At 39.2% G+C, this 26,642-nt stretch overlaps 1 protein-coding gene across 1 annotated transcript; it reads right to left on the bottom strand.

Moving 5' to 3' along the window:
- Nucleotides 1-77: 77 nt before the first annotated feature.
- usp12b (ubiquitin specific peptidase 12b) lies at nt 78-25,863 on the bottom strand. Its single transcript, XM_031304335.2, has 11 exons — nt 25,648-25,863; nt 20,348-20,428; nt 19,386-19,469; nt 17,237-17,366; nt 16,335-16,612; nt 14,981-15,057; nt 14,744-14,827; nt 11,777-11,974; nt 10,807-10,885; nt 1,837-3,823; nt 78-1,463 (listed from the first exon to the last, which is right to left on the bottom strand). Exons 1-10 carry the CDS (start codon nt 25,693-25,695, stop codon nt 3,722-3,724), a joined length of 1,161 nt encoding a protein of 386 aa, XP_031160195.1. The 5' UTR covers nt 25,696-25,863; the 3' UTR covers nt 78-1,463; nt 1,837-3,721.
- Nucleotides 25,864-26,642: the final 779 nt, after the last annotated feature.

Here is a 26,642-nt window from a genome sequence, read left to right on the forward strand (position 1 = left end):
AAATCGGGGGAACAGATTACCCTGACCGTCATTACTTTTGCTCATCAAAATAAAAGACTCCAAAGGAAATAAAACAATTTCAGAATAATAGTATTTGTTACAAATGAATGCTGTAAAAGTGCTTTTCTTGTTTTAGCACGAGAGAGAGCAACTTTAGATTATTGAGACATGCCCAACTCCATATGGTGTTTTACAGGTCAAGCAGCAGCAGCCCTAATTTTATTTTACTGTACATTTAACATTCAGATAATAGTTGACCCACTACCCGGGCCACTCAACTACTGTAGAATATAAACATCTTTAAAGGCTACAGGCATGTTTCCATTCTCTTTCCATCTGCTGCAGCTCTGTTACAAAGAGTGAAGGGGTGAGCTTGTTTGTTAACCTTGGACAGCCCAGTTGGGTGGAGCCTCACGAGCTTGGTGGTGTAAAACATACTTTAAAAAACAAGTCTAAAAAAAAATACATTTGGTTTGTTTGTGTTAAATCAAAAACAACAGAGGTGATAAAGGAGGTTGTTGCCCATCAGTCGGCTCGAGTTAACAAGTAATGGCTTTAAAATGGCTCCCATTTCTCCTTTCCTTAGAAAAATGAAAACCCATTTGAAAGCACTCTTTTATCTCAGCATGACTAAGACTCTTCCTTGCAACCATCAGAGCTGAAACGATTAGTCGATTAACTGATTGGTCAATTGACAGAAAAAATATATTCAATTATTTTGATAATCAGATAAGAATTAAAGTTACTTATCCAGTAAAAATCGCAAACATGTATTGGCTATAGCTTCTCAATTTTGTGAGAATGTGGTATTTTTCTCTTTTTTTATATCATTGTAAATTTTTTTGCTTTGTAGGAGAAAACAAGAACTTTGAAAACATCCCCTTCGTTTGTGAGAAGGTAAGATGTGCACTTTTTACTGGTTTGACGTTTTATAGACTAATGAAGTCGAAATAGCAGCAATAATTTAGCCTTAAATTGTTAGTTGAAGCCCTATTAGAGACATTCAACCATTTCAAGAGTTAATGTCTGTACATCTAAGATGGTTATTATTGATGCCAATTGTAATTACCATTACATCTACTGAAATAATCTTGTAAAAAAAACCACAAGAAGCACATCTTTTTCATAGCTACTAAAAAAGTATTGGCAATGTTTTTCCAGTTTTTCCAAGCTGATAAAATGTAGCCTATTTATGCCACTAATGATAGTTTTAACTATTCATTGATTTATTTTCTTCAAATCTTTTTAAGAAAAGGGCCAGATAATTCCTAGAGCTGAGGAAGACATTCAGTTGTAGATTTATGTCTAACCAACAACTGAAAAAGCTGTTTGAATTTACAAGGATAAGAGATAGAGAGAAAGCTGCAAATGTTACGCATTTGTATTTGTTAAAATAGGATGTGTCAACATTAAATCAGAAGTTGTTACCATCTGGAAACCTTTCCTTTTGTGCTAGAGCTAGACTTTAACCTTTGTGTTGTCCTCCCAGGTAAAAAATAAACCCTTTTTTCAACGTTATTGACGCTTTTTTGAAGTTTCTGTCCATTTTTTCAAGGTTTTTGTTTCTTTTTCTGCGCTTTTTTTTCATTACCACCGGATTCACCACTAACACCAACTTATTAGTTTTACACTTATTCATGACCAATCATTTATATGAAATTATACCTATTTCTTTGTTTAAAAAATTATTGAATTAATTTGACTAATAATTAAAATCAGAGGAACATACAGTATGTTGAGAGACTCAAAGACTGGTACATGTCAAAGTTTAGTCAGGATCCTTTTTGAAACAATTTCCTTTTTTCTCTCCAAATGCTATAAAACTGAATAAAACACCCACAATTAAATTAAAGTAGGGAACTTATCATTAATTATACTCGAAGAGCGTTTCTATAGAAACCATCCGTGTAATTTTTGTGCAATTTGCTTGAAAGAAACCCAAATTTCTGATAAAGAAACTTTGAAAACGGGTCAAATTTGACCCGAGGACAACAGGAGGGTTAAAAGATATGGAGGAGAGGAATCCATTTTAAAACCACTGAGACCTGTGTCTCAGCAGTTTTCGTCGTACTGCATGAAATATGCCATGCCATCAACAAACAATGCACAAGCTCCACATCAGCAGAGCGTTAGCATCACTGAGAGCTCCAATTTAAGATTCTGGAGTGAAAAACATGTTATGTAAAAGGTCTGACTGCCTGCCAGAGCTGCAGCTGCAGGAGCAACGCTTAAGCCAGAGTCGGAATTCGCCGGCGTGTGATTGGTGCCTGATATAATGAGGTGTAGTGAACCAGCTGCAGCATCGGCATATGTATGGAGGCGTTAAGAGTTAGATCTCTGGAAATAAAGCATTAATAAGGAACAAAAAAGGACAAAACACTAAATGCAGACATTCAATCTGTACGTAGTGTGACAGTTTGGGTGTCAGAACTGACTTAAAGGAAATAAAAAGTATTTGTCTCTGTATGTGTCCCTTTGAAAATGGTACAAATGTGCATATTCTGGCAAGTCATAAAATGTTAAAACACAGATCTTTGAAAGACTGTGCTTGCTGTCATAACCACAAAAAGCCCGCTTGAAAGAAAGTTAGTTTATGTTTATCTTTTTAACCGCTGTGGCACAAAACATGACCCGTAATGGCACGACACACCAGTTACTTTAAAACTAAAACTTTTACCAGCCACTTTCACGCATTGCTTTGCTAGCTAGCCTTTAAAAACTGAAACAGGATTGTTGGTGATCTGTGAGGCTCATTGTTTTTGCCAATTTTTGCTAAAGACCGTCTAGATTGGACAAACTGACTTTAACTGCAATTTACAGCCCCTCTTTTAATGTAATTGTATTTTTGTACAGCATTTCGTATTTTTTTCTCTCTCCAATTATTACTTTTTTTTTTTTTTTATATCCAAGATAATTTCTTGGTAAAAAAACTAACATAATGAGCCTCTCTATCGGATTCTTCCACATCTCTCTGGTGGCTTGTTTTCATTTCACGCTCTATAACACTATACGTTATTAGCACCACTTCATTAAACAAACACTGCAAACTAGCAACTTCAACGAGCTGCGCTCCAAGTACACGTTCAAGATTTTCAATCACTAAAGGCTGTGTGAGTTGTTTTGGCAGGTGGGGCTTTTAACAAGGCTGTCAGATATTAGTTTCTCCGTCTGCAGAAGGATTTTTGGGGAGTGAACGCATGGTACCTGTGTGTTAGCCTAAAGCTAATTTAGCACGGCATATATAGGCTAAAGAAGACTGTGATGACACTGATGGTTACCGTGACGAGGAGGATAGCAATCCTGTGTCTCATCAGAAACAGTTGATTTGGTTACTCTAAAATCATCTCAACAGCCCCAAATGGCTTTGACCTCCAAAAATGGATCACCGTGGACACGGCGATGTCAGCCTCTTGGATTGGTGTTACTCGGTCTTCCCAGTTGCCCCAGTGCAAAGCGAGTGTTACAGATTGAGCCATCTTGTTTGTTTGTTTTAAAGTGCTTTTTGCAGTGTGGGCTCAGAGGATTTGAACGGTTGTAATCCAGGAGGCTGGCATGCGACCTGCACGTCTTAACCGATACGAGTGCCGCTCCAGTGCAAGCTCCCCCTGCAGGATATAAAGCCTGGACACTTATGTGAGCCTACTGGGCGGAGTCGGTGGCAGCCATAACAGCCTTCCCCTCTGTTGAGTGACAGTCTGTTGGGGATTTACCACTGTCTGGTTCAGTCTCTGGACTGGTAGAACAGGATGTATCCTGATTCAGAGTTCTTGGAAATGTCCGATGTCAGACCGTAGAACTCCTCAATCGCCTGAGCGTCGATTTTCTACAAGAAAAAAAAAGATAAATTACATAGAAGCAGAGTATGAATATCCGGTACAACTTCACCTACTTAACAATGTCCATGGAGAAAGGAAAAACAAGAACAACTTTGTCGGACCAATGTATTTTGGCTTGTGGCCTTTGGACCAGTGAGAACACTCCCTACCAATTTCCTTGTTAATTTGGCCTCCTTTGTTCTTAGGACAAACAACTTATTCTTTAATAGGATTGGGCATCGAGAAACAGTTCCAACTTGGAATCTTTTCAAAAATTACGATTCCAATGGAATCGTTTCTTTATTGGAATTATTTGGAAAATTTGATTTTGAATCCGATCATTGGTTACAAATTTAACCCGTGCAAGTTTTGGTTTCCATTGCAGCCAGGAGCTTGTTGTGTTGCAGCCATGAAAAAGCCAGGTAAACCTGTAAATCACCATTGGATCAAAATAAAATGTTACTCTTATCTGTGAAATAAGCATGTGCCCCGTTTCAACTCCACCCCTCAAGAATTGACAATCAATAAGAACCGGAATCAAAAGGAATTATTATTATTATTATTATTATTATTACAGTTATTATTTGTCCAAAAAGAGAGAGGGAAAATGGTGCTGAAAAAACTAATTGCAAATAATATACTTTTGGATTGGTGGTGAAAGAGAAGTGGGTACAGCTTTAGAGAAGTTAGGCAGCATCAGTTCCAAGTGAAAAGACCCAATAGAAACAGATATAACTTATAGGGAGTAAAAAGACAAGGAAGAAAGTGAACGCTAGAACACAAGGCTGTGAGAGAGGGAGAGAAAATCTCCACAAACCATAAAAAAATGATTAGTTTGTGTTTCTGCTCTGCAAACTCAGCGGAATCTTCCAGAACTCAGTCAGTTTCTGGACCACATGTTCGAGCGGGCCTCCTTCCCATCATAGTGGAAAAATACACTGGTGATGAGGATCAGCTTTAAACATCAGTCCTCGATGACTGTGACTGAGCAGTTTCCTCTGTATTCAAACAGCGGAGTGACTTCTCCCACTGCCGGGGAGATTAAAAGTAAAATAAACCATTTTAATTGGGTGAAACTAGAACCATCGCTGAACTGGAGCCATACTTGGATCAGAAAGGACAAACAAAGTGTTAGGTAGCTAAATATGAAGAATGTAGAAATGTTTAAAAAAGGACCATACCAGTGGCTTTGCATGTTTTAGCTCATTTCCTACAACTCACTTCCACTTTACATAACAACTGAGCTAACTATTGTGCTGATGTGTTTTAAGCCCAGTTCAGACCAAAGATTCACAATAAAACAAAACCGTTTTAGAACGTTGCAGGGAAAAGTTGGAGCGGTCTAAACCGGCCCGTCTCAGCTCGACTCAACCAATCTGATGGTTCCGCTGGGACTCAGCTGTTCAAGTCGCAAAGGCTGGTTTTAGAACGTACGGGATGTCACCTGTTCCAACAGCCGATAGAGAAGTGTAGCTGGTAACGTCAGCTATAAACTAAAGAAAGAAAATGATCCATATTCCATTTTATTTGTATTAAATACAGCTGGTCGAAATGGCAGAGTTTTAGACAGAGCCTCAACTAGGGATGTAACGATTACCGGTGTAACGGTAAACCACGGTAAAAATGTTGATAACAATTACTGTTTTCATTTAAAATATCATTATTATCACGGTGGATTACCACGGTGTGGAAACCACGTGTTCCCAGCTTCATCCAAGTGTCCTGAAGTGCAGCGTACAGTGCGTTTCTTGAAGTTGGAATCACAGCGTGAGGAGGAGATGACAGCGCTCAGGACGAGAGTCATCGCTTTGATCTCCTGCCAATCACTCGCGCTCAGACAGGAGAAGGGGACAGAACAGCTGTAAACAGACTTTTTTCCTTTATCCTTCCTTTCCCGTTTTCGGACTTGTTGAAGTCATGGGTGTAGCCCAGAACGTAAGTTAAAACTATTCTGTAGCTTGCTAAACTGTCATGGATTTTACTGCCTTGTTATCTGTGTAAACGTTTAAGCTACGTTTATTCATATTTCAATAAGTGTACTGCTACAATGTGGATTAAGTTTTGCCTGTGTTAGCCTACGACATGACATTTATTTGGAGTGAGAGAGATATATTATCGCCTTGATAATATTGCTGTTGCTGTCTTCCTTATTGCATAGCTGATAAATGTGCAGATTGTTTAATATTACTTGTGCAGCCACGTGTTGATATTCAGGTTGTGTTAGGGCAATTTGCTAGCAACATGCAATCGCCAGTAAACAGATAGCACTGTGGAGCCACGTGCTTAGCTACTAAAGGTGTATTACACTGTTTGCTCCGTTATGGATATGTGTGCTGTAATAGATGTGGCTTATTCTCAGTTTGTGTTACTGAGCAATATGTTACATTTATGTTAATTATTACAGAGAAATGAATGTAATTCTTAGTATTGTTTCTTGTTATATGCTGGTAGCTATAACATTTAGTTTTGGTAAATAATGTTCATAGTAAGTCAGATGCTTATTAATGTGCATTATTATTTGCTTATATTTCAGAACCACATCCAACTTCACATGTAACGTCAAATACAACTTCATTTCATATTTAGGCAAAACAAATGATGTATCCAGCTACAAAAAAGCCTAAAAGTTGGAAATTAGAATGGAAGTTATGGAGATGATACACAGTCTCTACGCATTGGTGTGAACTGGCAGGTTTTAGAACGCTGCAGAACGACGCATTGAAAGAAGCTGCAGTTGTAGCTTCAACACGTCTCGTTGCGAATCTTTAGGCTTTAGAACGTTTTTTTTTTTCCCCTGTCGTTCCAGACAGCCATTGTTTTCCATAAATTACTAGATTAGCAGACTATTGAAACATGCTTCAGATGCGGAATCCATCACAGCCTACACACCAAGCATGCAGGGATTTCTGTCAGTTGCAATATCATTGTCATGTACATTAATACAAATCAATAAGCACTTAAATTGTATTACTCCGCAATGATAACAGGTAACATTGACAAAAAATGAATGCAGACGTCATTAATTAAGTTTCAGGAGTCTGCTGATTGATTTTTCATCCCATATGGAAATTAATGGAAACCGATAACTGCCTGGAATAGTAGGAAAAACACATTCAAACTCTAAAACAGTACAGTATGCACTAAAACATGTAAAAAAATAAATGATTGAGAGCTGAAACTTGCAAAATCACTGGTATGGTCCTTGTAGGCAGTAGGAATCTGAGTATTTTGGTGATAACCAAAAGTAAAATCTAATATGAATAAATTAATGTTTTAAGATAAAGTCTTTGGTAGACATGTCAATTGAGGGTTTCATTAATGCTGTGGTTATCTACTAAAAGATTATTGGACAAGCTTTATTTTACAGGTCCGTTACTTCAGAATAATTTCCTAGGATGTTTACTAGAAAGGACTACGTAATTTTGGAATACATAATATAGGAGGAGAATGTTTTGTTATACTTCAAATTTATTGTATCAAATTCATTTGTTTTACTCAGCTGAACATGCTAAAATGTAATTTATTATTTATCTATAGGCAAGAATACAACTTAGATGGAGAATAAAGTTTCCAATAGTGAAATATAATGGATATTTACTAAATGAAAAAATAAATGAAGGGTTCTTTCCAAGAAATTCCTCATTGCCCTGTAATTAGTACCAAAACTTTATAGGGAATTATTAGGAAAATAACTGTAAATCACAGACCTGTAAAATAAAACTTCATTGGTTCCTTTGTAAGGAATCTACAGCATCTGATTGAGAAATAATTCATGCGAGGATTTTCTGTAACTTCTTTTGACTTTTATTACATTGCGTTTTCCCTCATGCAATGGCCAGGGATTTTTTTTTTTAAGCAGCACTGCAACTGTTACTCTAATACAGATTATACTTCACAAACCCTGGAACGTTTAAACATCATGACTCAGTTAACCGCTGATAGCTTGATTGCTGTGGCATACCGTTCTTTTTGGCGTAAGAAAAATAAACTGAAAGGTTACTTGGCCCCAGCTGAAACACAGCAGCATGCCGAGGCTTTGGCCGTGCGCTGAAGTGGTCGACTGCTACATTATGCTTTTGGCCAACACTACGTACTAGTAAAGCTATAAGTCTGATTTCATGTACTTTAAATTTGTTGCATGGTTGGAGTTGCTGGTACATTCCCCTACTTGGATTGATACATCATCACATTATCTTCAACATCACTATGCTGCTGTCGTAAAAGCATGCCGAGAGGGGAGCTGAAAACAGACGGTGTTGTTTTTATGTAGGCTGCCATGTTTTCTCCAGTCACCACATCAGAGAGGAAAGCAGATGGTTTTAGAGCAGAAGCTGCAGAGGATTGGCAGATCATGACAACCAACATGTAAATCTTTTTTGAGTGAAAGACTGAAATTGTTAGTTGCTTTTTATAAAGTTAAAATAGCCATATGTTTTAAAGTGGTAGTAGAAAGAGAAAGGATGACCATGCCAGAAAGAAGACAAAGCAACTGAACACAGAGATGTTCACAAGTCATTTTTTTGGAAGTCCAAGTCGAGTCTCAAGTCTATGGAGCTCGAGTCCAAGTCAAGTCTCAAGTCTCTGGCCATCTGATCTGTAACTCTTTAATCTGTATCTCCTAACACTGTATTGTTAAATCTTATGAATTCAAAGCACGTCCTGTAGCTACCATCCATACAGTACAGTATCAAAATCAGTTGTAGGATAACTTTATGGGGTCTACTTAACACATCCCTCTAGCCCTCGGACCTGGTGAAATATTAACCTAAGTCTGTCACATCATGTGGATACAACTATAAAGATACAATTTGCTTGTTCACAGGCAATCCCAGCATTAGTACAACACTTTGCGATGGTTAGCTTGTTACCTGTGACGATATATGCTAAATGTAACGTCTCTTTCACTCAAAAAAATGTCAAAGTGGAAATCAAGAGAATAGTGGCAGCGCCATACCAGTTACAGAACAACATGCATCTCAGTGTCAGTCCAAATTACGCACAATAAGCAGTTTGAACTCACTGATGTAATGCCATTTATTTTCTAAGTGTTAGTACGCTCAGTGAAACTGAGTCCAGCGCGAGGGAGATCCGACTCAGAGGAGGAGAGGTTAGTGAGGCCAGCGTCTACACGGCAGGTGACAGTGCGCACAGATCCGCTGCGCCACGCATGGGTGAAATAATGAAATAGTAAATAGGACTACAATAACAGAAATATGTGCAGAATTAAGACAGTCAAGACGGACCAGTGTTTGGTGGACCGGTACCTTGTTCACTTAACAACCTACAAATCATCCACGGGATCAATTACGCATCACATGAGTTTGCCCACCCGACACAGCGTTTGTTCCTGGGGAGATGGATCCGTGCGTCCCGCCTCCTGTGTGCCATGGATGTCTGAGCCTCAGCAACTAATAACTATAAAGATACAATGTGCCTGTTCCCAGCATTAGCACAACACTTTGCAATGGTTAGCTTGTTACCTGTGACAATATATGCTAAATGTAACGTCTCTTTCACATTAGCAAGTGACTGACCTGCCTGGGTGCGTTTAGAGATGCCTGATGAAGTTTGACATTGTTGATCCGCATCATTTATCTTGGTGCAACACACCTTGCATGTAGCTGTTAGCTTACTGTCACTGTTTACCAAGTTATTGAAAGCAAAACTAATGACAAAAGGCACAACTCTGGGAGGACTTTGTGTCGCCATTGTCAATGCATTTTTTTGATATGTGAGTGCGCGCACATAAGGCATAACGCATGCGTTGCGTTGCACATTATGGCAAAGGGCAGGGGACATGCAGCTCGTCATACGTTTCCCCAACGTATATGCGCCAATAAAAGAAAATAGAAATACATGAATAAATTTAGATTTAAAAAGCAACAATTGCATGAAAACAGGTTGTTGACGAGTCTCGAAGCTTGAGTCGCAAGTCAAGTCTGAAGTCTTTTGGGTCGAGTCCGAGTCAAGTCTGAAATCAGCTGTTTGTGCGACTTAAGTGCGACTCGAGTCCGAGTCTCAGACTCGAGTCCCCATCTCTGGCTGAACATGATTCTCATTCCAGAGCTTGTCCACAAGGCTTTGGGCTAATCCTGTACTCTAATCTGAAGCAGGTATGCACTTCTTTCTGTTTTCGTTTCCCTGTTATCTTCTTACATTTCTCCTTTACAAATACTTTCATCTACGCTTCTATTTCTATAATCCTATCCTGATTGCTAAACTCCTTTTCTAACTCCTCTTTATTCAGCAAAGGTTAAGGTATCTCGGTTGTCCTGTCAAAGGAAATCCAGACAACATTTGAAGTGCCAGGATCTACACTGAGTCTGGAAAGACGGCTATTTGAAATTCCTGTCTGGTTCAGATAAAATGGGATTTTAATCTTTGGTGTTCGTTCTGATGTGTGCTAAAAGTGGCAGAGCTATATACCTTTCTTTTATGAAATTCTGCTCCTTTATTCCATTCATTTTTATACATACATTATATTCGTTTTTTATCCTTTGGTATCATTTTTAATTGCTTTGTTTTAAAGCCTATCTTGTTTTATTCTGTAATTCTTATTGCCAATGTTGTCTCTTAATTCTGTTGAAACTTAAAGTGCTGCATAAAGTTATTATTCTAAGATGTGGGCCTTTTTGCAATTGAGAGAATGAGAATGAGAAAACAAGGCAGATTTGATAAAAGACAGCTTCAATGTACAAATACACAAGGTATCAGTATTTCTTTCTATTCACTTTCCAACGGTTTCAAGTTCATTATCAAACTAATCAGCTGTACTTGCAAAACTCGTTTTAAATCTTGATTTTGGGGCAGAGGTTGCCCCTTTGCAACAGAGAAGGGTAAAGCCTAAATATTAAAAAAAATCCAATCGCACATTGTTAAATGACGAAGGTTAGACCTGAAAGCAGTTCATCTTTGTAAAGTGGAACTAAAAAAATTGTTGTGGTTGTGGGAAAGAAAGAGGAAACTGAGAATGAAAAAACCTCTCTCTCACCTCTACGATGTCGTCATCAAACAGCAGCCAGAAGCCGTGGCTCTTGACGATGGTGATGTAGTGTCCGCGGTTTGGCCCACTGCAGAGAGTAGCAACAACATGTGAGCCACACTGTAAAAATAATACACTCACAGTTGATGGTGATTCATGGTCTTCTTTTATTTCCAAGCAATGTTTGTTAAGGCAACACCAGTAAACAACATGAAATAATTGCTAAAAAAAACAGTATTTAGTGTTGAATCTTTTATATAGGGATGTTTTGGATAATCTATGTGGAATTCTGAAAACGTTCAAAACGGTGGTCAAGAGTGCGGAGATGTTCAAAAGCTACAAACTTGCAAATAAAACAGTCCCATCCAAATGCTTAGTGCTAAAATGAATTGCTAATTAGTTGATGGACAGATAATATATCAAATGTTAACGGATTAAAGCTTTAGTGCGTAACTTTTTTTATATTAATGAACATCGGTTACATTCAAGCCATTGCCAAATGAGTTGCTACGAAGTTAATTAAGACTATCAACTCCACAAAACTCTCTCTGTATTTCTCAGTAATGCTATTTATAGAAACGGTGTCATCCGGCACGCAGAAACTCAAGTGGAGATAATAACCTCTTCTGAAGAGTCCATCATGTGATCACGGAAGGCTTGTATCATGTGGACGCGCCAACAGTGTTGTTGTCATTACTTAGAATTCCTCATACGGGCGACAGAAACTACGCACTATAGCTTAAATGTTTTAGTCAAATGACAATGACAACTTCACTAAATGCAGAGTTGATTTATTTCCTTGCATTAGAAAGTTAATCCTGACTTTCTTTTTTGGTGCTGATCAGACTACGAACCAATTTCGAAAATCTAATTGATTTGTGGTAAATTTTGTTTTGACAAACAACTGATATAAACCACCACAGACCCTGCAGGTTTGCAATATGAGCAAGGATTCAAAGAAGGTAAAAGAGGAACGTACCTGCCACAGTGTACAACGACAGCCACCAGGTCGTACATGCGGTCGGGGTTGGTGGCATCCCCGGAGGTGTTGAAGAGGCGGAGCTCCAGGGGGAAGACGACGCGATAGGACAGTTTGGTGTAGCGGTGCAGCTGGTCCATGTATTTAAAGCGCTTCAGGTGGAGGGCCAGGATCATCGGCAGCTTCTTTACCCTCATCCTGACAGAGAGAAAGAGATGATGAAACTGAAATCATCTCTGAACTGAACCATACACTCAACTTTTTGCTGTAAAGAAGTTTCATATTACTAAGAAGAAAAAAACAAACAAATACCACAAAATAAAGCACATGGCTTGGAAAAAGGTCAGTGGAAACACATACTAGGAGGGAATAACACAAAGACAGACAGCGAGGGACATCTGTCCCCAAGAAGAACTCTAAAGGAGGGCTAAAAGCTTTCCATGTTGATACCATTATTGTTCCAGACCTCCTATCAGGAACAAGTATGTTTTAGACGCTTCCTCCTAAGTTGGCCGAAAGTTTGGCTCGCGCTCTCATAGCATTCTGCTCAGTGTTATTGTGAGGTGCAGTTGCTGTTGAAAGCATGGCTCTTTCAAGCTAATGGATGGGACTCTTAGCACTTAGCAAGCGCCCAAAAACGTGGATGGTGTGTATAAAAAATACAGGACTGACACTTTGTACCAGTTGTTTTTTCTGGTTAGTGTGATAATTTAGCAGCGTCATTTCATTTGAAACTGAAGACAAAGGAGCAACGGCCAGCGGTTGTACGGCTGCCGTGCAATGGTTGTTAATATGCAGCTTGGCCCAAATCAACCCAAGTACTCATGATGAACTTGTTAGAATGGTTGCTATAGTAACATCAGATATAGTTTCAGGGCTACCTTCTAATGGAACTATCTTTAACCATATTTGTCGCTTATGCCTAGATCAGACTTCACATCTTGCTGTGTTCTAGACAGAAGAGTGGCAACACTACAAGTATGACACCGGCCAGCCCCCAGACTGATTATCGCGTGATGTCCTGAAGATCACGTGCAAGTTCATAGGTCGATGCTTTTGGTTGGAGCAGCAGCCTCTCAAAAGCTCACGAAAATCTTTTAAACTGACCGTTGTCGATCTGAAATAAATACAGATTCAGCAACTGCATGGCCTATTTCTTGCTTAAAATGTTTTCAGAGACACGCTTCGGTGAACTATTTTCGTAAAATAAGAGATCGTATTCTAAACAAGCCGCCGTCTGTTTTGTAATCCGGGAGCCCCACGTGCCGCTTTCGTCCAGTCAGGTGCAGCCATCGTGATTGTAGGAGGGTGTAGCCTGTTTTCTTTGCTTGTCAGTGGTCAAAGTGAAGAGAAACAGATAACTGCTAGTGGCTAGCCCACTAGCGTGCAATGCTGGTAAGCGGGGCAATCTCTGCCATGAAAAAAGCCTATATGGGCACTGTGTGTATCTTTCCTCCACCAGACAGCAGCAGTAGCGTCTCTCCTTTTTCGCCATGTTTACATATGTGTGCCAGAGAGGCAGGGAGCACTCTCTCTTCCTATTGGTCAATGTCAAGGAACACGTCGTAGAACATGTCACACTAGGCTGAAAAAGGCAAAAAATTCGGACATGTTAGACTTTCTGCGACGTGGTCATGAAGCGTCCCAGACGTTAGATCTCTGGTCTTTGATTATGTCACACTACAACAGGTAAAGACACACGTTTGTCGGTCCCGACCATCATTATCGGGCACCACTTTGAACGTTTGTCTGCGACGTGTCTGTCGGGTCAAAATCGGGCTGAATTTGTGTAGTCTGATCCTGGCATTAGAAAAACTTAAGAGCCGTGGTGCTCTGCATACAGCTATGTGAGTGACTGACTGTGGTTATAACCACTGCTGCACAGCTATGAAGCGACATCATGGTCATTTTCATAAAAAAAAAAGCTCCTTATATAGAGCAAAGGGCAACTATATTGAAAATGCCCAGAATATGTTCACGCTTTCCTTAAAGCTTTTGTGTCAAAAAGTTGCTTTGTGCATCCTCGGGGTGTTAATTTAACTGTTAAACGAGAGTAAAGATTTGTTATTTATTTATTTATTAGAAAATAAGAATCTAGACAGATTAATACTATCAGTTAACACAGTTACAAACAATATTATTAAACAAAATAAAAAAAGTAATTAAAAAAGGTTTTTTTTTTGCATTGTAAAAAAAAAAAAAGGCTATACATCCAATTTCTTAACTGAAAACTTGATTAGTTTCTTGAGTTGTTTGGTCTATAAAAAACTGTCATAAATTGGTGACAAATGTTGATCAGTTTCCCAAAGCCCAAGATGACGTCCTCAAACGTCTTGTTTTGTCCACAACTTAAAGAAAATTTTTACTTTTCTTTGCAAAATGACTCAAACCAATTAATCGATTATCACAATAGTTGACAATTAATTTAATAGTTTACAACTAATCGATTCATCTTTGCAGCTCTACCATGATTACATTTGTACTAGGATAGGACTAAACTAATATTGCGAAGACTATCTCTACATTATCTGGATAATGACAAATTAACAACAATTTAAAGAACCATTCAAAACCACGATACGCAACGCACGTTTGCCAAGGAATTCTAAGTAATGACAACAACGCTGTCGGTGCGTCCACATGAAACAAGCCTTCCGTGATCGCGCACACGCCCCCACCCCTCCTCCACGCAGTTGCTAGTAGCCAAGGAGGACACGGAGGATTAAAAAAACAATGATGGACTCATCAGAAAAGATCATTATCTTCACTTGAGCTTCTGCGCGCGAAAGTCGCCGGACGACACAATTTTCTGAACATAGTCATACTGAGAAATACAGTGTGGAGCTGATAGTCTTAATTAGCTTTGTAGCAACTCATTTGGCAATGGCTTGAATGTAACGGACGTTCATTAATATCAAAAAGTTACGCACTACAGCTTTAAAGGAGTCAACAAATGTTGTCACCCACCTTTTCTGGGCTTCCTGTTTGCTGCGACACTGCTCACAGTAGTATTTGTATTCACTACATAACGTCTCTGTGTTGCTGAAGCCCCTGTAAAGAGACACACACATTTACCAACACAAATCAACAAGGTTTAAGAAACTTAAGTGTCAAGATATCAAATTCAAGCTTTTCTCCATGGCTTTCCATATCAGGTGAGCATAAAAGACTCATTTCCCTTTCCATGGATGAGCACCGTGTTACCTGAGACAGTGAGTGATGGAGGTGTTCTGCTCCACATCCACCGACAGATCCAGGAAGTCCTCGTCTTTACTGCTCACCTGCAGTGCAAGTGAAGACATTTCAAAAACGCTTTTGCAATGCAGCATTTTGAACAGATGAAGGCCCACCAGGTAAACATGTAAAACATTGTGTGTCCTTGACGTCCAACAAATGTGTTAAATGTATTTCCCTTCTCATTAAACATTTCCAAAGCTGATGTTTAAGTATTTTAAACCCAGCATTGATGTAAACAAAGTTTACACGGTGGGAGTCTTTTCTTCCCTGCCTTTAGCGGCCCTTAACAATATCACAATGTCAGTAAATATTGAGTCTGGCTTAGGGAGTTGTTTAATGATATACTGTGCAATGTCACCACTACAGATCATTTTGTAGTCCAGTGAAACAGGGACGAAGTATTTATCATCTTTTTGGATTTGGTTCACTTGGTTCCACAGTGCCCAAAACAAGGAAACCAGGAATCTTCATAAGTTACTGTTTGTATGGCCGTATCAAAACAAAACTGTATCAGAAAAACACATGCATGAATAAATGTTCTTTTTTGTTTTTTTTTTACTTCAACAAATTTACTATTTTCAGCAAATTGAAAATTTGAGGTACAACTTTTTGAGGTATTGTATTTCATGTACATCAAAGTTATGCCAAACTTAGTTTGTTTTGAGCATTAAATGCATTCAAATCTTGTAATTTTGTATCAGTTTCTGGTTACACTTTACTTGAAGGTATCTACATAAGAGTGACATGACACTGTCATGAATGTGTCATAAACATTATAAACAAGTCATAAACGTTTATGACATAACGCTTCTTTTAGTAAGTGTCATTCTGTTTTTGTCATGACAAGTTAGGGTTAGGGTTAGAGTTAGAGTTACGGTTAGGGATCATGTGTCATAACTGTGTCATGACTGTGTCATGTCACTCTTATGTAGATACCTTCAAGTGAAGTGTTACCCAGTTTCTTTTTGTTTTGTCCTTCCTGGGGACCGGTAACAACTAATACATTAATAAATATACACATTTTTTTAAGTTGTAGCTCATTTTGTTGTGCTCCTGTCTCCCTCTTCAGCAACAGAACTCTATGTTTATTGGGTTAAGTTTGTTTCATGTTTCAAATGCCCCTAAACTAAAACATACTCTTTTATTTATGCAACTTTTGGTTTAACTTCTATTACAGTCCTGCCTGTTTTATTATTTATTTTATTATTTCATGCCGAATGTAATTTGTGTTTTGAAAAGATCAAGGTAAATAAATCATAACTTAAATCTTTACAAACTGCACCAGAGTTTGCACAGAAAAGGACTTATTTGTCTCGCTTACAGCTTCACAGTTGAGGCAGCGAGTCTCGTTGGTCAGTGTTCCCTGGAAAATCTCATGGACCCAAGTCTGTTGTGTCTCCTTTCCTCCTTCCCCTTCTCCTCCCTCACTTCCTCCTCCACTTCCTCCTCCTCCTCCTGTCCCTCCTCCTCCATTCTGCACCAGTTTTCCATTCTGCTGTCGCTCCTGGCTCTTCTCCTCCTGCAGCAGGTCTGCGATGGTGTTGAGGAGGTAGTTGAGGAATTCGTGGGCGTCCTGCTGCATGTAGTTGTCAAACAGCTCTGAGAGGGACGGATGGAGAAAGACAGGAATATGTGGAGAAATAAAAATACATAAGAGTCATAGAGAAGTAGTAAGAGGAATATAGTGAAGGATATACATAAAGAGAAACAGAGATGGACAGGGAAGGAAGAAGTGTTGAAGAAAGCGAGAAGAGAAAACGAATGATCAGCATGTGTTGGCGAGGAGAACTGGAGCCAATTAAGATCTCTTCTTTATCATTTGCTTTCCGCTCCAGGATATGGCTGACAATTTTATTCCCTCAGCTGTGAGATTAACGTCTCAGCTGACATACCCTCCTCGCCTCCCTCCTTTTCCCCCCTCTTCTCTCCTTTTCCGCGCTCTCCGCCTCATCCCTTTCTCCCTCGCCAATCAGCTAACTTCACTGATGAAAGAACATTTCAGATTTGACATTTCTACAAACACCTGGTGTTGGATTGGATGTTTTCCTGAGAAAAATAACAGGAAGTCATGCGTTTAGGTTTGTGACAGAAGCAACAGCTGTGAAGTCAAAACCCTCCACTTCGACGAAAATCAACAATCTGAACATTTCTAGTGGTTTAAGCACAGGGGAAGATCCCTCTCTCCTTCCTTACAGTACAATGATCTCCCGGAACGATACCTACCATTTTCTTTTCTCAGTCGTGAGATGAATTTCTTGGGAGGGATGACTCCGACTTTCTTCTTCTGTGTGGCAATGCTGTTGAACAGGTCAGACAGACAGGTGAGGAGGGACTCCTTACGACGCGGCTGCACCTGAAAAAAAAAAAAAAAAAAAAGACACATCCGTCACTCCACAGAGACCCCAGACAGTTATCTTTCTCTCTGATGTGCAGAGCTATAAAGTACAGGTGAGGTGAGGCCACTTCCAGCCTGAACCTTAACATTTTTGTCTGAACTATGGGAGTGATATCACACAACCATCTCTCTCTCACTCACACACACACACACACACACACACACACACACACACACACACACACACACAACATTTATAATTAACTTATTAATCAGGGTGCGAGGGAAGTTTTTTTTCAACTTCTTCCTACTCCTTTTTGAAGATGGGAATCCTTATTTGGATCATTTACTATAATTCTGAAAGATGTTTGCGGAGGATTTAGTTTTTGTTGGTTTTCTTACCTGTACTGAAATGTACATTATCTTATTTATCTTTTTATTTTTTAACATGTTAAAAATAAACAAAAAAAAAGGTTTAAAAGGTTAAATGAAGTTTTGAATTATCTCTCTCTTTAAGGTAATCTAACAACAAATACATTGATTATTTTCTCTGGAAGTGTGAACTATTATTGGCTCAAATACAAGACCTCTTTTCTGACATCAGTTTTTCAAGATAGGACACTCTCTCTCTCTCTCAGATACCAAGCATTCCTAAAGCCTTTTTTTCTCATGAACTCTCAACGTGAAATACTTCCATCAAAGCATAACGTACTGTAAATTCCACATTCATGTAGCTTGTTTAAGTTTATTTTCAAGTGCAGCTAAGTCTTCATTCTGCTCATCAGTCACATATTCGCACACAACTCTGCAGTGGAGCTCTCGGACGCAGTTTGAGCAACTTTGCACTTTTCAAAGCTCCTAATCGCTTTCCATTTATTTCCATTTGTCAGAAATTGTATTCCCTCTGTGGCAGCCAAGCATATTACAGAAACCATTAAATTCACATATTAGATAAGCAAACAATCTTTTTAGTTAATCATTAGCAACAGTCCACTGCACACCCAGATGTTTTAGGCTCTGTGTTACACGAGTCATCAGAAACAAGTTTTAACCGGTAAAACTCCAGTTTTTTTCAACATTTGTGCTATTTTCTTTTGCTCGAACCATCGATTCTATCAGTTCTGATAATATTTCTCTTGTAATGTGGCAACACCGATAAAAAAAGGTGTATTGGGGCAACAAACGCTAAGCGGTCAGGGGATCGGACAGGATGATAACAAACCCCCTAAGTTAGTCAAAGTTATTTGGAAGAGAACACAAAGGCGTACGGTAAAGTTGGGATTCCTAATTTGACCTATAATACTTAGTAATAGTTGTAGTAGTAGTACTAGTACTAGTTGTGCACACATTTTTTTATTTTCACACACACACACACACACACACACACACAGGCCCAAATAGACATGAACATGCATAAACAGGACCTATACACATGCATTACGTACAGATGGCACCCCCAAGCCGTTGGGGGTTTGGTGCCTTGCTCAAGGACACTTGGCAGTGAACTGGCACCTCTCCAGCTACCAATCCACACTCCGTACTTTGTCCATGCGGGGACTTGAACCGACACCCCTCCGGTTCCCAAGCCAAGTTTTTACAGACTGAGCTACGGCTGTCCCATTGGTGTCTGTTTTCACATTTTTAGCTGGCTATGAAACTAAAAACCCAAGTTGTAATAAACCATTGTTTTCTTTATTAGCACTTAGCTGCCTAACTTATAAACAGAGACATTACAGCTACAAACAACCCATAATGCAACACTCTCTTAATGCAAGTTCACTCTGTAGTGCAGGGACTGGGCATCGCTCCATTCCTCTGCTGAATATTTAAATATCTAGTCCTTGTGTATAATACGCCATCCCGTTTTTCAAACATATTATCCAGAAAAAAGTACCGTCTTATATTCGGGCCGACACATTATTATTTTCGGGGGTATTTAAGTGCATTCTTTTAGTAGGAGTCTTTGGTCCACTGTATAAATATGAGGACAGAAACACTGCTGGGCGATACATCTATGGTGTCTCTCTCATCACTTACCTTGTATGCCAACACCTTCTCCCTGAACGGTCGACAGAAATACAGAGCCTGCAGCACTGAGTTACAGTAGCAGGTGTTGCCAAACTAGAAAAAAGAAACAGAGACAGAATGAGAGACACCGAGAGAAAGAAAGATACAGGACTAACGGCTGATTTATGCTTCTGCGTTAAATCAACGCCGTGGGTGCGTACGTAGGTACGTGGAGGTAGTACGGCGTAGACTGACGTGCACCTCTCACAAAATGTAACTACACGTCGCGGCGATGCACGTCGCTCGGCCGTGGCTTGGTAGCGTTGCATTCCCCCTAGTTTCGCTTTGCCAGACCCTCCTCCAAAGCGTGCTGAAGGAGGGTCTGGCTACTCCACATAGCATTCGGGGATGGGAGGAAAACGTGCTCTAGTTTAATGGCATTTCTTTAAACCAGTCAGAATCATCATGGGCGGTGCAAAACTCTGCACAGAGCCGCTGCAAAATAGTTGTGCGAGAGAAAACTCTGATTGGACAGATAGTCTAGCTGGCTGTCTGGATTTACCCTGCAGAGATCTGAGGAGCAGTTAACCATAGTCCTCAGAAATCCACCAAATTTAAAATTCCAACATAAAGAAAGCGGAAGGAAATGGAAAATACATGCATCCGGCAGAAAACTTTTTCCGGCAGAAAACTGTTTTCCCCACAATGACTCTGGAGTCGCTACTCGCTCCGAAGCTAATCACGGTCACTCTCTCACTCGCTCTACCACACACCCCCCGCGCGCACACACACATGCCGGCGCTGCTATTCTCTTAAAGAGATCGATGCACAAGTATAAACTTCAGGCCACTTACGTAGGCTACACAGAAAGCTATAAATCAGCCTTAAGGCGAGGGCATGTTTCTGAGATATGTTGTTGTACTTGTTTTAGCAATATTACATGTTATACCATCTGAGGGGGGCAGAAATGCATGTTCTTGACTGACACTTACGTTGACTAATCCAAAGTAGTGTTCATTAACGGGAAACTGTTCCGGTCCAATCTCCTTTTCCAAGGCAGAGGCATTGGCGCCCTGAAGAAGAAAAACAGAAACATTTAATGGATATCCTCATGTACAATGAGTGACATAGTACAGTAAAATAAATATTTATTTTACGTAAAATTATCCATCAGAATCCCTCCTTTGTCCTTTTGTTTCCTCATTACTGTTTTCTGTTTTCCTGCCCTACTTTCTCTCTGCTCTGCTGGACTGTCGGCCATCTGTTTGTTGCAGCTGCGCTTCCTGCTTCACTTCTCCGTAAAATCGTAATACTTGTAATTATGTTTTTCATAACTTAACATTTCATTATGTTACAAGACAACACATGAATTCAGCATTATAGTTGAGTTATGTTACATGTGGGAGCAAACATACAGTATCTGTTGATTGATGTCAGGCCATAAAATGTTATTGTAAAAGGAGTCAAATTAGGCAAGATATAACTGTCTGTTTTGACATGCAGATGGTGCATTTGTTATTATAGCCCACTTCCTGATATTGTGCTCCAAATTTTCCTTCCATGACTCAGCTGTAAACCGAGTTGAGTTTAAAAACGTCAACAACAAGCTGAGAGGCCATTTAATAGTATGAGTGCACTCATACATCAGTTGGTACAACAATAACAATGAATAGACCTTTATTTGTGGATAAGTGTACAGGTGTATTTATTTAATATCTGCCTTAACAAGCCAACTTATTTCAGGTAACAATTTTAAAGTTTGCATTTTACAAAGAAACTTGGAACAACTCATGGAACAACCAGAAAAGATGTTTTTTTTAGATTTGAAATCAGAAAAAAAAATAAAAAATAAAGTTTAGTAAGATTTTGAGATTGTAAAATGATGTTCAAAGGGTAAAAAAAGTCAAAACATGTGGTTGTAAACAAGAGGGGGAGAAAAACTGCAGACATTGAAAATGTCAAAATAAAATGTGTGCACAAATGATATAAACCGTGAGGCTACACTAACACTCAGAGAAAGATCTGATTATAAAGAAAAGAAAGAAAGAACACACAAAGAACTGTGTGAAATTTAAAGTTCCCACACTGCGTAAGACACTGAAATCGCACATGCACACACACATTTAGGGGAATATCAAGACAAGACAATAAAGCAGCTTTTTTAATGAAAACCATGTCTGTATTGTAAAGGCTGAAATGACTTTTTTACATTATAGGTTAAACAGCAGATTTCTGGATCATTCTCAAAAACATGACTTTCACTGTATGAAGCGGTTTAAAACTCTTTCTTGAAACAAGTCTATGACTCATCAAAAATCTTTTGCTGCTGGATGTTATTTTGTCTGAGCTTCGAGAAATCAAATGCTATATGAAGGCAGGAGAGAGAGACAGAGAGAGACAGAGGAGGGGGATGATGATGATGATGATGATGATGATGATGATGATGATGATGATGATGATGATATTAACCATGATACAGCGTTTCCTTCAGGGGTGAGTGACTGCATAGGTGGAGCCACTCAGTTGTTACTCATCATCACAATGCAGTCCATGTAAAGTCGACAACAGGAGAACAAATGAAGGCGTGGCTGAAGGACTTCTACTCACTACTGTGCAATATTTAATACTATTGTTAATATTGACAATACTGTGCAATTCCATTACTGTGTAAAATCTGTATACTGTGCAATATCATTACTCTCATTGTCCAATATCTATTACTCATTGAATATGATCACCACTATTGGGCAATATTCAAATAATGTGCAATTACCCACACTGTCTATCACACTGTATATAAAACATACTTATTTTTTCATATGTATATAGTGTCTCAACTGTGCACCCTACACCCCTCCTTTTTTTTGCACTACCTATTTTATTTCATGTTGTTATATTTTTTACGTATATGTTGGCACTGGGAAAGTTTCTTTTAATCTCATTGTACATGTGTATAGTGACAATAAAAGGCATTCTTTTCTATTCTATTTATCCAACAACACAGCGTCCAAACATCGCAGTGTTGTTAACAAAGCCAGAGCACACGATGTTGGAAATGCAAATGGAGAGGAAGGCAAATTTCGGCCTGGAAAACGGGAGAATGGTTGCTTTTAATATGTGCTGTAAACACACGCTTGAATTCATTTATGTTTTCAGGTTTGAAATGACTCTGTTTGCTGAATTGATGGAAATGAAAGTCAACTGCTGGCTGTGCAGGGCAGCTTTAAAAACATCTTAAAGACACCAGCGTCAGTGAAAACCAGATTCCAGACAGCAGAGCTAAATGACTGCGTCGTTAGACACTGTGATCATAGTTATTAAACATGATATCAGTCAGGAAGATGTTCTGATGAAAAATAGCTTGCTGTCTTACGTCAGCATCGCGACAACCTTATTTTCTGCTTTGAAGAAAAGAACGCTTTTATTCTGGAACCTTGTTTTAATTTAACAAAATAAATAAATAAAGCCTGTACAAGGATGTCAAAAATATGTCGAAAATCAGCAAAATGATGACAATCGGAGGCTCCAGAACAGCTACTATATGGACCTTGTGTTGTGGTGATGCTGTTGTGTCAATTACTATTCCTTAGGTAAAGAACAAACGTTCAGTCTTCATTTTTAAGGCAACATGGACGAGAAGTCCCTTAGCACTAACTGGACATAGTGGTCTGACTGTTTTGGCGGTAAAATTATGATTTTAAACTTGTAATGTGCCATCATCAGAGAATAAGTAATCAATACCAATATATACTGGAAGTATTCACACTTTAGAAATTATTTTACTCGTGCTGATACAAGTTTTGGTGCCAATACTTTACTTTGAGAAATCTAAAATAAGAGCTTCTACAAAATCCTTTCATATTTAACATAAAAAAAACAACGTTGTCAAGTTTAAAATTCCATCTGTACACAGGAAATGAGCTAAAGGGAAAAACGCTCAAAAACTGGCAAAATTTGGATTTTAATAAAGAACTATCTTATCAAAGAATCATTACAGTGGACAAGTCATTCTCAGCCAGTCTCTGATACTTTGTGCTACAGACCCATTTCAGTTGGTACCCAAAAGAAGTATTGAGGTTCAATTCCCAGCCCCAATCAAAATGTTAAATAATCTATCTAATCTAATCTGCTATTCCAATAATATATATTCCCTAAACTTGGAAGTTAAAGTTGGGATATAAGTGGTCACGTCTCTCAGAGCTGGGAAATACAGGCCTATGAGACTAGACATCAGCTGGGGTTCTGGTTACTGTGATACACTATAGCCAATTATCTTCAATTTGTCTTTAATGCAGAATTACAGTCAACTGATATGACTGGACCTTCATACACTGAGTGAATTAAACAATAACAACTCTATTGACTGTAAACTACTTTTTCCTTCTTTAAAAACAGCATCATTATGCCCCAAAGTGCTGCTACAGTATGGGAACTGAGATGCAACTGCCCAGCTCTGGTTTTTGCAGCCCTATTATTGACTTTCACAGGTTCGACAGAAACATTGATTTTCTGAAAAGCAAATACCTTCCGGGCACCAACTGGTAGACTGCCAAAGTGGCAAACAGACTGAACAAATCTGCCAGCCACAGCTAATATTTAGCCTGGTTAGTATTTGTCTAGTATGTGCTGGTAATTTGCCACACAATGATGCTGGCCTTCACACTTAAAAGGGTTACATGGCCTGGTGTGTGGTCTTTAAACAAACAAACACACACACACACACACAAACACACACACACACACACACACACACACACACACACACAAAGACTGCAGCAGACTCTTCTGTTGCATCTGCCTAACCGTCTGTCAGCTCTGAAAGGTGCAGCAGGTAGAAACAGGATATAAGCTACAGTCAGAAGTGACAAGCAGGTTGCTGTCCTATAACTGGGGAATGTGTGCTAAAGCTCCCGTGTTTATAGGATAAGCCATTTAGGAGCAGAAGACTAGTGAAGGTTTAATGAATGAAAGTATTAGATGTGCAGAACTAAATACACAGCATGAGGCTTTCACCGTTAACTGGGAACAATGAGAAGAGAATATTTTAAATTGCTTAGAGCAGAGATCTTCAACAGGGGGTCCGGGACCCATAGGGGGTCCTCAGTGCCCCTCAGCAGGGGCGGCCGCTAAATTACTGATCAATGGTTTAAAAAAATATATCTGAAGATATACATTAACATGAATCCAACATATTATTAGTAAAGATAAAGCCTTTTTTGTTAATGTACACAACATTGATGAAAAGCTTACTGAAAAGCTTGGTATTGTATGCACCATTAAAACGGTATGTGTAAAGGCTTTAAGCAGCCCACACGTTATTATAGGCTTAGAGGAAAAGAAAAAAAAGAAGCACAAGCACAACACATGACACTTCGACTTGTCTATTATTTCCAAGTTGGGAAGTCGTTCTTCTGACTTCAGTGTGTTCGTGAGCTTTAAGTCGTAATGTGGGAAAAACTTGGATGCTACAAAGAAGATGTGTTGTATTTTATTGTTCAGAGTGTTTTAACACGTTGATATCTGGTTCCAGTATTATTTCCAGTTTGAAGCTGTATACTAGTGCTTTTGTCCCAGACTTGTTGCTGCACCAGTACGTTACATTCCATAATATATTACTTTACCTGACTTGTTATCAGGGTTAATGCTAACAAATAACTTGTCGAACTAATCTAGGTCACTCTACATGGACAGCAACTAACGGTTACAACCTCATATCATATTACGAATTACATGTGAGCAAACATGTATATGAAATACGTGAATTTATATAAGGTTTCTTATTATTAACCTAACATTTATTTTCGTCCGCCGTGTTACTGCGTAATATGATGCCAACTCAGAAAGTCGTGTGGCAAAAATTTCGCCGACTTTCCCAGTTGTTATAGTTATTGTCCGAATTAAGGGGGAATACACGAGAATGTTCCCAATCGGGGATCCATTTTTCGGATTATTTCGACACCACTTGAATGCAGCATAAGCTAGCTAGTTCTCGCCCTTCTCGCATAAACAAACTACGTTACAAGCTGGGTAATAAACTGCCAAACAAGCTTGGTTTGTGCTTAATAACACCCTGTTTTAAAACTAAACACGACTATCTCCGGAGCTGGACAGCTAACTGTTAAAAGGCTACAACTTTCTGGAAACCCTGTGTGTTATTATCATGTTGCCCTGTAATGTTAGCAAACAGGCTAACAGAGCAGCTATCTTTAGCTGTCCAGGCTTACTAGCCCGGGCACCGGATAGAGGCGCAGCGCAAAAATACCAACGTTAAAGCCGAATATCAGCTCCTTACCATCGTACAAATCGAGGCGATCTTTCGGACTGTCATCAGTATTTCCATCCGTAAGCCGCCATGTTGGACCGAACCCCGATATTGAAATTAGAGCCGATGCGGCTGCAGAGTTCCGGGAGAGCCTTCTGCATACTGCCGTCAAAATGCACAGAGTATAATGCACGACTTCCGGTCTTGTATTTCAAAATAATACGCCAACTGAAAATAAATAAATGTGTAATTTCACCATTAATGGCCTCTGATTCTGACAACAGAAGCAAAGTTAATAAAGAATTATTGTCGAAGTGTTGACAATGGAAAGTAATCAGCTGTGCGCTGGACGCAGGTAAGGTGCCTCTGCAAAATAGCCGCAAGAAGGAACTTGTTTTGGTGGAACATGTGCATGTAGGGAGGCGATCTCTGGAATTAAAATGGCAGTCAAGTGTGTGATGAGAATTTTACTCAAAAAAAGGATGTTTCCCAAATCAATCGGAGTTTAGAATCCAAACACAAAGAAAGCGGAAGGTGAGGGACATCCAACGGAACCTCCGGTGGCACCGGAACACTCCCGTAAATGAAACGTCTTCGTATAGACCAATTCACTTTTAACTGTTTACTTTTCTCACCTAATGCTTCAACGTGCTATTTTTATTACACTACAACATATTTATGCTCTGAGGGAGACTATGAGATGCACTTGAAAGCTCCAGGAAAAAAACAATGAGTTTACCTTAGATAAGAACTTGAAAAATGTATTTGTTGTATCTTATTTTGAATGTAAAACACGTGGCTTCCGGTATTACTCGATGTCTCTGCCAGCTTCCTCCCGTCCAGCCCGGGGAGGCTGTGAGGGAGTGTCACCGACGCAACTCTGATGGTTTGTTCGATTCCTGACAAGGTGGCTAGAAACGGCGGGCGGTGCTTTTGTCAACATTTAGGTCTCACTATTCCATAATTACCCCAAACTGTTGTGTCCTTGGGGGTTTGAGAGAATTCCTCATATAACATTACTACCA

The sequence above is a fragment of the Sander lucioperca genome, chromosome 17 (assembly GCF_008315115.2).
Source record: "Sander lucioperca isolate FBNREF2018 chromosome 17, SLUC_FBN_1.2, whole genome shotgun sequence".
Lineage (NCBI taxonomy): Eukaryota > Metazoa > Chordata > Actinopteri > Perciformes > Percidae > Sander > Sander lucioperca.